A 14227-nucleotide genomic window follows, 5' to 3' on the forward strand; every position below is an offset into this window, starting at 1 on the left:
ACTCCATAGTCTATATTGAAATGTATTACCTTCAGTAACGATGATTTAGTCTTTGAATGTTTCAGCTCCAGTTGTGACGTACCACTTCCTATAATTAGTTGGTCTCTAATGTTTCAGCTCCAGTTGTGACGCACCACTTGAACTTCATATAATCAGTTGTTCTCTAATGTTTCAGCTCCACTTCATATAATTAGTTGGTCTCTAATGTTTCAGCTGCAGTTGTGATGTGTCATTTCATATAATGAGTTGGTCTCTGATGTTTCAGCTGCAGTTGTGATGTGCCTCTTCACATAATGAGTTGGTCTCTCATGTTTCAGCTGCAGTTGTGATGTGCCTCTTCACATAATGAGTTGGTCTCTGATGTTTCAGCTGCAGTTGTGATGTGCCTCTTCATATAATGAGTTGGTCTCTAATGTTTCAGCTCCAGTTGTGACGTGCCTCTTCATATAATTAGTTGATCTCTAATGTTTCAGCTCCAGTTATGACGTGCCTCTTCACATAATGAGTTGGTCTCTCATGTTTCAGCTACAGTTGTGACGTGCCTCTTCATATAATGAGTTGATCTCTAATGTTTCAGCTGCAGTTGTGACGTACCACTTCCTATAATTAGTTGGTCTCTAATGTTTCAGCTCCAGTTGTGACGCACCACTTGAACTTCATATAATTAGTTGGTCTCTAATGTTTCAGCTCCAGTTGTGACGTGCCACTTCATATGACTTTGTCCCTGTTTCAGCTCCAGTGGTGACGCGTCACTTCATATGAGTTGGTCTCTAACGTATTAGCTCCATGACGTGAGGTGATCTCTAATCTTTGCGCTCTAGTTGTGACGCGCCACTTCATATAATGAGTTGGTCCCTTATGTTTGAGCTCCTGTTGTGATGCGCCTCTTCACATAAGTTGCTCTCTAATAAGGATGAAATTGCTATACATCCATGGCCTTATCATTCTGTACAGCCTTTATATTTAAGGGCGGTATTCTCTACAACATGGTACACTCAAGAAGTCAAAAGGGGTTGTTGGAGAGGGGTAGGGGAAGGCTCCTATATGCAGTGTGCCGGGAGCCACAAGAAAGTGCCAGTCGGCGTTAACCCAGGGGAGAGTTGGGTTACATAGACTGGCGGCAAGTCTCATATAGCTACAATACGGCTGAATGCGACGTTAAACAACAAACAAACAAACAAATGTTGATCATCAATAATCATTTGTCCCCATGTATTTGGTGTCGTTTGCTAGCCCGTCTAGCATAAGGGCCAGCGCAGAACCATTAACTGGGATGCCCATGTGTAAAAAGATTTAAAATTCCTCCAACATTTGATAGAATTGCCCCGTCGCATCCGTATCGCGCATTCATGCAAGGGGCTTTTGAATATCTGCTTTGGACTTCATTGCGTCGATCATTGTTTTGACATCCGAGCGAAATGAACGTTTTACTTGCTGTGGGGCCGAAAGTGAGTCTGATTTTCACAGAGGCCTGTTTTAGGAATATTATAACAGAGGATAACAAATGTAAATAGAAACATGATTCAAAGAAGTATTATTATGAATCATAGTATATTCGGCACATTTGATATTGCCTTGTATTACAAATGCTGATTAGTCAAAGTCCTGTCTCGACGGATTCCACTGTGCACGGTGATATTTTATGTGTGAAGGAAATATGTCCATAATAGCAGTAAGGCAGCCCAGTGTCTCAATCAAGTTTTGACACGTCACGCCGAAACGGCCGAGTTCGATTCCTTACATCTGGCTAATGTTTCGTATGAAGCCCGTTCCTACAGTCCTCCGCCGCAAAGCGTCTAACACCATACCCATGCATCTAGTGCACACACAGAACTCAAACTATTGGGTACATAATAACAAAGACATTTATTTGATAACAGAATAATAAACATATATAATATATCCACTGTAATTAAAAAGGTATTTTGGGTACACTTGCTTCAAGTAGCCACGGCACCAGCAAATATTAACACACTCGGGGTACTGTGACTCGCAATCAACCAAGCCACCGAGTCCGACCACCCAATCCAAGTAAGTCGCCTCTTTCTACAAGTGTCCAATTTTATCGACGTTAATTGTTGGTAATTGTTATCAATTAAAGGTTGCAATTGGTGAACCATTTCACCTTAACTACGGTTATCCCCTCGTTCTTGGTGCTGACAGTCAGGGATGAGCGAGAGGTACAATGTCAGTACCCGAGGGCCTTGGACCTTTTACCGTAGTTCCTCCAACAAGCACAAAGAGTCGTCTTCGTTTTTAACAGCTTTTATTCCCACTTTGTCTTGCCGGTCAACCCACTCTATTTGTCACACTTAAATACGAGACTTCGACCGCAAAGCTTCAGTCTCAGTCGAAATGCTGGTGCTTAAGTTTGGTTTCTGGTTCGAAAGATCGTGACAACAAGCCGAGAACGGAGCACCAGTCCAGATGTCGTCTCCCCAGCCGCTCTCTAGCCGCTCTCTCGATCTGGGGGCTTTTGCCCCTATTTAAACCGGTACCTACGTCACAGTTCTACTCATTTTTCCATGTATCATTGTCAACCACCTTTCCCCCCTACACTAGATCATTCTAACCCACTCTTGTCTAGCCTCAAGGTGCTTTTTAGGACTTGTGGTAATGTGACCACCTCAACCCCCGGAATCTGGACTATTCCCCCAAAAAAACATATATGAACCCGAGGGCAATTTCCTCTACGTTTCCTCTCCCTATCTATTTTGTCTCTGGCAACTTGCATATTCCCTTGCTATGTTACTTTAATTGATTTGCTCTAGTACTCCGACCCTCGACCTACTACTGTCACCCCTGGTTATTAGTGGCCCAGTATGTTTCCTATGCTCTTCAACTCCTACATCGCCTGCACTCAATATATCTTCCCATGTGTTATACCTATATCTTACTGTTTTAGCCCCTCATATTGCCTACTTATATAATTACTGTAGATATCTTAATGAGTTGCTAATTACCATTATTTCATGCCTATAATACGACCCCCGTTCTGACGAGGAGTGCGTCCCCACACTCTGAGATGGTGCCAATTCTTGTTATAATATCTGGTATACATTCCCTCTTATTTCTGTGACTTATTGATTTATCTTCCCTTTAATTATCTAAATATGTATTACACTTTCATGCCTAGAATACAAGCACAGGTTACTTGAGGCAACGCCTACTTCGGACTCCCCATAGGGTGACATCAATATTGAACACCATTGAAACATTTATGTTTGTTTTTCAACGCCGCACTCAGCAATATTCCAGCTTAATGACCAGAGGGCTGTAAATAATCGAGTCTGCACCAGACAATTCTGTGATTGACATCGTGAGCATCGATCACGCAAATGGGATACGATGACATGTATCCCGTTAGTCGCCTGTCTACAAGTATGTTTGCTGAAGACCAGTACTAAAATTATATGAATGGATCACTGGAAAACAACAGAGATAAACATGCCATTGTAAAAGTTCAAATATACTACTACTCGTTTGTAGATGCCAAACAAGAACTTTTAGTTTTTCCTGTCATCTAACTTAGACATGGCACGGAATGCATGCTAAATCACGCTGCATATTTATATGTAAGGTACATGTATATCAACATGTTAGAAATAAATTGTATCAATGAACCTTCTCTTTCCTCTGCATTGTCCACCTCTAGAAAGTAAAATGTCACTTTGGAAAAGAAATATGACGCTTGTGCGTACTAACTGGCGTAAATCGTCAAAATGATATCAACCGATTATATGTTATTACCCATATGGGCAGGCTCGCTGACTTGGATGATGCATGTCCTCGTATCCCAATTGCACGGATCGATACTCATGATGTCAATCACTGGATTGTCTGGTCCAGACTCGATTATTAGCTCATCGGGTCCAAAGGACCAAGGTGAGCTTATGCCATACCATGGCGTTCGTCTTCGTACGTCTACAATTTATTCAAACGACTTCTTCTTCTGAACCACTGATTGGTAACGAAATTAACGAAATTTGACTGGAAGCATCCCTAGGTGTAAGGGATTCAAAATTGTACAAATGGAGGGGCTGAGGGGCGGAGCCAAATAGGGGTAATTTGGCTACAATGCTTTATGGACTTCATCTCTGGAACTGAGAGATAGATATAAACCATATTTGGTTGGAAGCATTCTTAGGATTCAAAATTGTACAAATGGAGAGGCTGACCCCCCAAGGGGCGGGGCCAAATAGAGGTAATTTGGCAATATTGCTTTAAACCATTTCTTATCGGGAACTAAGAGATAGATGGGTCATTATCAAAATATGTACCCTTTTTATGTCAGTATATCTTTCATAAAGTTTGAGATAGCCCTGGGCCTAGATTTTCAAAACGACCGTAGCACTAAAATTATCGTGAAGTTAATTATCGTTAAGAAATCGTAGGTTATCGTAGCCTATTTTCGAAACTATCGTAGCCCTGAGATATCTTAAGTTTGTCGTAAATCTATGACAGCCCCATACCTGTCGTAAGTTTATTTTATCTTTATCCAAGATGGCGGCATACTTTGCCATAGATATTTTGGCAAACAATTAGTCTGTTTTACGTTCAAACATTGACATTTCATTTTGTTAAACTGTTTGATTTAAATTGACACTTCAGAAATGTTCTTAATCGCGACAGCGATCCACATAACTATGGAGTCGATAGCTTACAATACATTTCTATCCAAGTCCATGCTGAAGAAGTGTGAAACAACGTACCTTTTCGATAATTTGGGAATGATAAAAATGGAAGGTGTCGGCAAGCTATAGGAATGACCGTGACCTTATTTAAGGATTGAAGTTGTATTTGTTGACGTTCATCAGCTGATGAAGACAGTGCCTCACGTGAGCAAATCGCTTCATGGAAAATTTGCTCACGTGAGGCACTGTCTTCATCAGCTGATAAACGCCAACAAATACAACTTCAATCCTTATATTGACAGACACATAAATCATAACAAAACTATCCATTAAACATCAAACTTTAATTATTTAAGCGAACTATATCAACGCGGAGAGCCGTGACGTCGTGACGTCATCCGCCCCAAACATTCCATTTGGAGTGACATCCCTTGGTTTTACAAACGGTAGAAAATGGCGGCTACGGAAATGTTAGTCACTTGAAAAGAGCACCTAGAAAAAGTTAGCGTTGGAAAGAAACCCAGACGCGGCTGATGCTGAAAATGGATTGATATTAACGTTCTGTGAACTTTGGGTGTGTGTTCGAGTCATAGTACGGCTGCTGATGTCGGGGATCACCGCTTGAGTCGTCAGTTGTCCCTAATGATTTTTAATGTTATTTTTAGTAGTTCACGTATGACTCCGCTCGATTGACAACGTAATCACGTGACATACTGACGCTCATCGGGAAATGAACGACAGTCAGCTTGGTAGTGTTCACCTAGGCGAGGTCACCCGCTACTGTTGATAACTCAGGGGCAGCTAATCTTAGTTCATACTCAAGTTGAGAGTGGTTTCCCTTTGTATTCGTGTCTGCAAGCTCCTTCCCAGCGCGTGAGACCGCCTCCGTGGTCTTGTGGTAGAGCGTCCGCCCGGAGAGCGGAAGGTCCGGGGTTCGATCCCGGGCCGCGTCATACAAAAAGACGTTAAAAGATTGTACTTGTTGTTACCCTGTCTGGCGCTCGGCATTAAGGGGCTAAAACAAGGACTGGTCGGCTCGGAGTCAGTATACTGTGTCTGAGTGGGGTATTCATGTTAAACTGCGGCATGGTGTAACGTGTTTTATGGTGTTTGTTTGTCGTATGAAGACTTAAATAACAAACAACACGTTAGCTGATCGTGTGTAGCTTTTACTTCTCTTGCCCAACTAGTAGGAACAGAGTTACCTCCCCTGTTCCCGAACATAACAATAATGCACGCTTATATATACGCCACATCCTTCCTCTCAAAGATATGTCACTCACACCAGATTATCAAATTAGAGTCCTTGATAGACTTAACTTAACACAATTTTGAATTAACACTTTAGCACGCCTAGTCCTTGTACTTTGCAGGCATTTTCACCAGTCTACCACTTGAAGTTCTCACTTCCTTTGGAACTGTCACTGGTTCACTTGGTTCGGTCTCTGGTAGTTTAGATTTAGGTGAAATTGTCTTTGGTACTGTATGTGTGTTTTCACTGATTTTTCTGTTACCATGGTTACTTGAAGATTGTCTTGATTGAGTGATTGGTGGATTATCTGGAACAGATGGATTATTGACAACTTCTGTATCATATCTAAGAGGTGGCGGTTCATTTGAAAGTCTGAGATGCTTTCTATTTCTTCTCAGAATTCTTCCATCCTGCATTTTCACTTCATATGATCTCTCTCCCACTTGTTTCTCTACAGATGCTTTTTTCCACTGTTTATTGTTGTAGGGCTGAACTCTCACTGTTTCACCTGTCTTTAACATGCGCAGTGGATGTGTAGATCTATTGTAGTATTTTGCTTGCTTTACTTTTCTTTTCAGCAATTTTCCTTTTTCATTTTCACCTTTTCTTGATTTCAGCAATTTAGGTGATGTTGGAAGAAGTGTCTTAGTTCTCCTACCATACAGCCTTTGAACTGGTGATGTACCAATACCTTCGGTAGGCACATTTCTCCAATCTAGTAGAGATAGAAATGGGTCAGTTTCAGCAAGCTTGGATTTTGTCATGAGTCTCTTTACTGTTTTTACAGCATTTTCAACTTTACCATTTGACTGAGGATGCCTTGGTGATGATGTGACATGCTCAAATTTGTAGTTTTCAGCAAACACAGCAAATGATTCGGAATTGAAAGGTGGTCCGTTGTCCGACATGAGCTGGTCCGGTATTCCATGACGAGCTAGTTGATACTTCAGTTTGCCTATCACTTCTTTGGAATCTTTACCTTGAAGACGATCAACTTCAAAATAGTCAGTGAAGTAGTCGACTGTAAGTAGGTAATCATGATTTTCAAATTCGAACAGGTCACATGCTATCTTCTCCCATGGGCGAGATGGAATTGCATGACTCATGAGCGGTTCTCTCCCTTGCTCTTGTTGTACACTGTTGCATATCTCACATTTACTGATATAATCAGTCAAGTCTTTTACCATGTTTGGCCAGTAGACTAGTTCACGAGCCCTCCTGATACATCCTTGGATACCAATGTGACTTGCGTGTATCCTTTCCATTATTTCAGGTCGCAAGTTATTTGGAATCAGTATACGTTCACCCTTGAAGATGACGTCGTCTTGCTCTGATAATTCCTCCCGGAATGTGAAATAATCTCTTACTGCAACAGGTAAGTTCAGTTTGTTTTCAGGCCATCCCTGCAGAATTATCTTCTTCAGATTTTGCATGTTAACATCTGACCGAGTTGCGGACTGTATCTGTGACAAGGTTTTGTCTGAGACATTAACATAATCCTTCATTTGAATTGTTTCAGTTTCCAGCTCAGTAGAGGATCTGTGATCAACATTGAAGATGTCACTTGAGTCACTGGATTCTTTGGATTTGGATTGAGGTAAGTATGCACGACTCAAGGTGTCTGCTACATACATTTGAGATCCTTTCTTGTAGTTCACTTTCAGGTCAAACTTCTGGATCCGTAGAAGCATTCTCTGTAAGCGTTTAGGTGCGCTTAGCAGACTTTTGAGCATGATGGACTCAAGAGGTTTGTGATCTGTTTCTACATAGATCTTCCTACCATAGGTATACATCTCAAATCTCTCCAACCCAAACACAATCCCAAGCATCTCCTTTTCGATTTGTGCATAGTTCTTTTCTGATGGTGTTAATGCACGAGACGCATAGGCTATTGGGTGTCCTTCTTGCATTAGGCAGGCTCCCAATCCATTTTGAGATGCATCACATTGCAGGTAAGTCTCTTTTGAGTCATCAAAATATTTCAACACTGGCGGTTCAGAGAGAACATTCTTGATCTCTTCAAAACTTCTGCCATGAACATTTGGATCCCATTTGAAGTTTGTCTTATCCATAATAAGTGATCTCAGTGGTGCAGTGATCGCTGAAATATTTGGTGCGAACTTTTGGACGAAGTTTACCATTCCTAGCAGTCTTTGTACCCCTTGTTTGTCAACAGGAGCTGGCATGTGCGTGATCGCTTTCACTTTGTTCGGATCAATTTTCAGACCAGATTTAGTCAACACATGTCCAAGGTAGGGAACTTCTGGTAACTTCAACTTGAACTTTTCTTTATTCAACTTGATATTTTTTTGTTTGCAGCGTTCCAGAAAAGCTCTGAGATTTCGATCATGGTCAGCTTCTGCCTCCTCATCACTGTTGCCACATCCATATATGAGGACATCGTCATGAATTGCTTTCACACCTGGGAGTCCTATAAGAGCTTCATCCATCCTCCTTTGGAACTCTTCAGGGGCAGGAGAGATACCAAAAGGCATACGAAGCCATCTAAATCTTCCCCAAGGCGTTTCGAATGTTGTGAGTAAGCTACTCTCTTTGTCCAATACGATGTGCCAAAATCCATTTTTAGCATCTGCTAGTGTGAAGTATTTCGCATTTGCTAATTCAGGTAAGATATCATCTATGGTCGGCATTAAATAGTGACTTCTTTTCAGGGCTTCATTTAGTGGTTTAGGATCAATACAGAGACGGATCTTCCCACTTGGCTTGACCACAACTACCATCGCCGATATCCAGTCTGTGGGGTCTGTAACCGGAGTTATTATGTTCATCTTAACTAGTCTCTCTAGTTCATCTTTTAGTTTTGGTTTCATTGCTACAGGTACTTTTCTACATGGAATTTGAACTGGTGTAGCAGATTCATCAATCTCCAGATGCAACTCTCCCTCAAGCTTACCATCGCCTTCAAACAGTTCTGGATACTTTGATGTAACATCCTTCAAAGTCACAGGTGAGTCTTCTTTATTTACAACATTAACTTGATCTTCTGCTGCAACTGACATGATATTGTCTCTATTGACAGTGATCAATCCCATATGTTGGATGACTCTTGATCCAAGAAGAGGCTTGTAATTACCTTTTGTTATGAGGAATTCAATACTGTACTTCTTGTTGTTCCTTGGATTGACGACCATGACTCTTCTCTTGCCCAATGGCGATGTTTCTGCTCCATTATACATGATCAAAGTTGTTGATGCCTCCTGTAGATTGTCTAACGTCGGATCATCATAGATTTCAGAGTAGAGAGTTTCTGGTAATAGATTGACAGTTGCGCCGCAATCAAGTTGAAATTTCACCTCTGTTTTCTTCAAAGTCATTTTAGCAAACAGTTTGTTTTGATACATCTCTTCTTTAACACTGTCTTCAACTGAAGTGTGCATTGCCATGATGTATTCAGCATCTTCATCATGTTCATCTGTATCATATTCATCTACCACTTGTACTTGTCCTTTCTTTTTCTTTCCTTTAGGACATTTGTCTGCAAAGTGATTTTTTTTCTTGCATTTGGAACAGGTGTGTCCATATGCTGGGCACCTTTCTCGACCGAATATATGTTTTTGACCACAGTATCTACATTCCCACAAGTCTTTTTCTTTCACTTTGTCAGATTCTCTTCTTTCTGGTTTAGCTGTTTTCTTCTGAACCAGTCCTTTTTTCTTTGACTTGACTGATTTTACTTCTTCTGAAGCTGCACCAATGTTCTTTAATTGCAGAGCTGCTGTTTCATAAGCTCGACAAATGTCAACTGCACTTTTCAGTGTAAGTTTTGAGTCTTGAAGAAGTCTCTTTCTTGTATTGTTGTCCCTTATTCCCATGACGATTCTATCTCGGATCAGTGAGTCTTCTAGCGTTCCATAGTTGCATGTCTTTGCTAAGGTCCTTAATACAGTCACATATGCATCAATACCTTCACTGCTATCTTGATCCCTTGTATTAAAGTTGTATCGCTCATAGGTTTCATTTGTTTCTCCAATACAGAAAGTCTTTAGTTTCTCAAGCACAACTTCTTCTTTCTGTCTATCATCTTCATTATCAAAACTCATGCCATCAATAACATCTAACACATCAGTTCCAATGCATGTCATTAATGTTGCACATTTACAATGACTAGATTCATTTGAAAGTCTAGATGCAATCACATAATTGTCCCAACCTCTTTTAAATTTTCTAAAGTTAGTTGCCAAGTTTCCCTTTAATTCCAATTTCTGTGGGAAAGGAATATTTACAGGAACATGTATGATTGTTGGCGCTTGAACTTGCACATCTTGCCCTCCTTCAGCCATATTGATTTGCAATAAACTTCTTAATATTGTCAGATTTGGCAAAAATCGTTTATCTTCATTACACACTTGGCACTATTTATTTTTTTTCCAACATGGCGTCCCAAATTCGCTAGTGAGACAACATTCTTGGGCATATTTCTGTTTCTGCTTATATTGACGTTAATAGTCTTCTATATTCATGAAATGTTCATAAAAGTTATTTTGTCACTTGTTCAAATAGTATCTGCTCTACAGTCTATCACAAAATAGCTTAGATGCACTAAATGCGACGATCAAAACAAACCACGTGGTCCGAGTTGACGAACCGATCGGCATTCAAATACAACGAAGATACACGTTGACATTCAAATTATTGGCTTGCGATGAGTTCTTTAGTCACTTCTGACACCATGTAACGTGTTTTATGGTGTTTGTTTGTCGTATGAAGACTTAAATAACAAACAACACGTTAGCTGATCGTGTGTAGCTTTTACTTCTCTTGCCCAACTAGTAGGAACAGAGTTACCTCCCCTGTTCCCGAACATAACAATAATGCACGCTTATATATACGCCACACATGGTATCTCAGTGAGCTAGCACTATAAATCGGCATCAGTCCGGACTAGTACAAGCAGCCACACACACACATACACGTGCATGCACGTCGCTATATAAGTGCAATAATCTTGGAAGCGACGTTAAACCCAATTTCACCTCACCTCACCCAGCGCGTGACACCTTCGTTACCACAGCCCATGCTCGTCGTAAGAGGCGACTAGGCCTAACATACACTCCCGGTAACATCGCGATAGTATAGTGAGCTCCGCGATCGGGCTATTGCTGTGAGGAGCTTGTCGTGTCTGACTGGCTGTGCTATTTGACTCAAAAATAGCTGTCTTAATTAACCCTCTGGCTGCCACCTAAAAATAGCCTGTGTACTATCGCTGTGCCAAGTTTATTTGCGAGTGACGTTCTTGAAACTGCACATGATGGTAAAGTTCAACATGCAGTAAATAATAGTGGTATCATTGCTCCAGACTCGGTGATATCATGGATGCGTTTAGCTCATACTCATAGGTTCAGGGAGAAATGTTGGAGGTATTTATGTATAATATAGGTCCAGTGTTTGTGGTAACGTAAGTTTGTAATGGTTTATCAAAGAGCTGTTCGCGCAGTTTCATCACAATGACATCACAGGTAAAAGATGGACAATATTAGTTGTTTTAACTCTTTCAACACCAGTCAACCAGAAGCGTTTACTGCTGTGAGTTACCAGAGATTCTTGTGTGATAGATGAAACCAACATTTATCTAAGAAAATATCTGCTTGTAAAACATCTTTGCTACTGTATGTTATACACCATTTGAAAGGTCTGATCCTATTGTTTATAAATATGAAAGTTATGTTTATCACATTATTTAAATAATGCATTTACAGCTTAATTATGTTCGTTGTAAATAAAAAGTGGTAGCTAACACATACATAACGTCAAGATTAAGGACCAAGGAAGCGAAAATTTGACGATATTCGGCAAATATACGATTTCATAAAATACACTTACCTATTTGTTATTTATTTTTATTGTTTACGTAATTGGAAAAACATTTTAAAAAGAATTATAAATAGTATCTGTCATAAACAATGTGACCTGACCATGTGATCATGAATTCCATGTCACTTCTCCATGTTGTGTTATTGTCAGCGGCTGGGAAATCCCCGTGACGTCATTGGGAAACACCCTGTTTTTTCAATCGCTTACACAAGTTCTCTGTCAGAGTTACGACAGCTATCATATCTTTGTGCGATCTGCCACAGGCTCCTCAATTTTAATACCCGCCTCCATGGTGTCACGGATTTGATCCCATGCCGCATCATATCGAAAAACATTAAAACATTGTACTTGTTGCCCTGCCTGGTGCTTTACATTATGGGGCTAACACAAGGACTGGTTGGCTCAGAATCCGTGAACTGTGTCAGAGTGGGGTATCCATGTTAAACTGCAGCTTGATATCTTAGTGGGCAATAACCTGTTTACTTTTCCTGGTCAATTTTGGCCTGGGTTTGGTTTGGCCAATCCTGGCCATGTGTGGGAAAAACTGATCTAGGCTATTACTTCCCCATATTTCAGCCTGTTACAGCTCATCAGTAGGTTTCTGGATCGCCCAAGGGACACAACTCTGCACAGTGAATTGCAGCGCCTTAGACAACTGGGCCACCCGTGCCCAGTTGCAATTAAGGGCATCCATATGCTGTGTGCAAGACGCCTTAGCATACTTCAGCGCAGTGATGACTTAGCCATTACAAGCCAGAAACATATTGACCTGTTGGCCTAACTAGAATGTTTTGTTTGTTTGTTGTTTAACACCGCACACAACAATGCTCCAGCTATATGATGGTGGCCTGTAAATAATCGAGTCTAGACCAGACAATCCAGTGACTGACATCATGAGCATCGATCCACACAATTGGGATGCGATGACATGCATCTACCAAGTCAGCATGCCTGACCACCCGATCCCCTTAGTCGCCTTTTACGGCAAGCATGGTCCAGACTTGATTATTTACAGATCGCTGTCATAGAGCTGGAATATTGATGAGTGTGATTAACAACAAACAAACAAACTGAAGTGAAATGCCATATCAGGGACAAAAAATTAAACTGACCCTCATAAATAACCTTGTGAGTGACTTATATTTGTGTGTCATAGCAGAAAATAATGAAACAAGTGGTTGATAGTATGACCACATGCTTCAACAAGATGACACACCCATCCCTCAACAATTTGCTTTTACAAGCGAATTAATTTAATGAATGTTGTTGAAATCTGTGTGTGTGTGTGTGTGTGTGTGTGTGTGTGTGTGTGTGGACCTGACAATACAGTGATTTATTTTATGAGCAATCATCCATGCTGTCGGGTATGAACACATGCAATCAACCAAGTCACGAGTCACCATTTGGTCGGCTCTTACGACAAGCACCACTTGTAGGGGACCTATTTTAATCCAAAATCCTACTCAACAATATTCAAGTTATGCAATGGCTGCCTGTAAATATTCAAGTGTGGACAAGAGAATACAGTGATTGATATTGTGAGCACCGATCCATGCCGTCAAGGCACCACCCAATCCACTTGGTAGCCTCTTACCACAACCATAAACACATGGGGACCAAATCTATCCTGGAAGCCCCACAAGGAAATGCACAGAAATTCATAACAAACAATATATGTGAGCACTTTATTTCATAAACAGACACCACAATTTCAAAAGTTCCGTAGCTCTAATTTAAAGCAAAGTCCACGTCCTGGCTAGCATACAGTAAAGGGAAGCAACTCTGTATTCACCCAGGAAACCAAATTATGAAAAATGGGTTGTCTGCTTGATGGCATGGTTGGCAAAGCAAAGATGACTGATATCTTGACATCAAGATCAACATTTGTCATTTACCTTTCAACATATCTACCACAATTAATTACGAGTCATGATTTGCTAGGTAAAAAAAACCCAGGTAATTTCATCCAGTGATTCTCTGTGAGTGAGTGTTGCTTAAGGATATCCGCTAGGATAAGTTTTCAATCACTGAATCAACTTGAACTATTGTCTATGTGAGTTTTCTGATGACATAATGGAAGTCAACCTATCCCTGATACGAAACAACGCAACCCAGAATCGTATGCCTGGTGTGGATCTGGTGCAGTAGTTAACAAGCCCGCTAAGCTCAACAAATTCCACACTCACATTCTTTTTCTAATTTGGACAAATAGATAAAATCATAAAGATTTTAGAAATATCTCAGAAACGTTAAATACTTTTAAATATGGACCATCTTCCCGAGGCAAGAGAGTTAACTGACTTTAAAAGTCCAGTTTCCACTGTTGCCGAACTAGGCTGGAATTCCTGGGCTCGATCGTAGCACCACCAGTGTCTATTACGAGTTATGTCCTTTCTATGCCTCTCCTATTAACCAATCAGATTTAACCTCTCGTATCACTTGCATTTGCTTCAAACAAAACGGTGGCGCCCAGTCAAGACGATCTGATCGATAATCAAGATCTATATTG

General features: G+C 40.7%; 1 protein-coding gene across 1 annotated transcript; it reads right to left on the reverse strand.

Moving 5' to 3' along the window:
• Nucleotides 1-3118: 3118 nt before the first annotated feature.
• Nucleotides 3119-9989, reverse strand: LOC125380911 (uncharacterized protein K02A2.6-like). Its single transcript, XM_048396672.1, has 2 exons — nucleotides 6578-9989; nucleotides 3119-3132 (listed from the first exon to the last, which is right to left on the reverse strand). Exons 1-2 carry the CDS (start codon nucleotides 9987-9989, stop codon nucleotides 3119-3121), a joined length of 3426 nt encoding a protein of 1141 aa, XP_048252629.1.
• Between the last annotated feature and the right edge of the window lie 4238 nt (nucleotides 9990-14227).

The sequence above is a fragment of the Haliotis rufescens genome, unplaced genomic scaffold (genome assembly GCF_023055435.1).
Source record: "Haliotis rufescens isolate VD_foot unplaced genomic scaffold, xgHalRufe1.0.p SCAF_16, whole genome shotgun sequence".
Lineage (NCBI taxonomy): Eukaryota > Metazoa > Mollusca > Gastropoda > Lepetellida > Haliotidae > Haliotis > Haliotis rufescens.

Excerpts from the sequence above, each read along its gene's own strand:
- LOC125380911 (XM_048396672.1), bottom strand. The coding sequence starts at position 9,989 with ATGACATGCATTGGAACTGATGTGTTAGATGTTATTGATGGCATGAGT.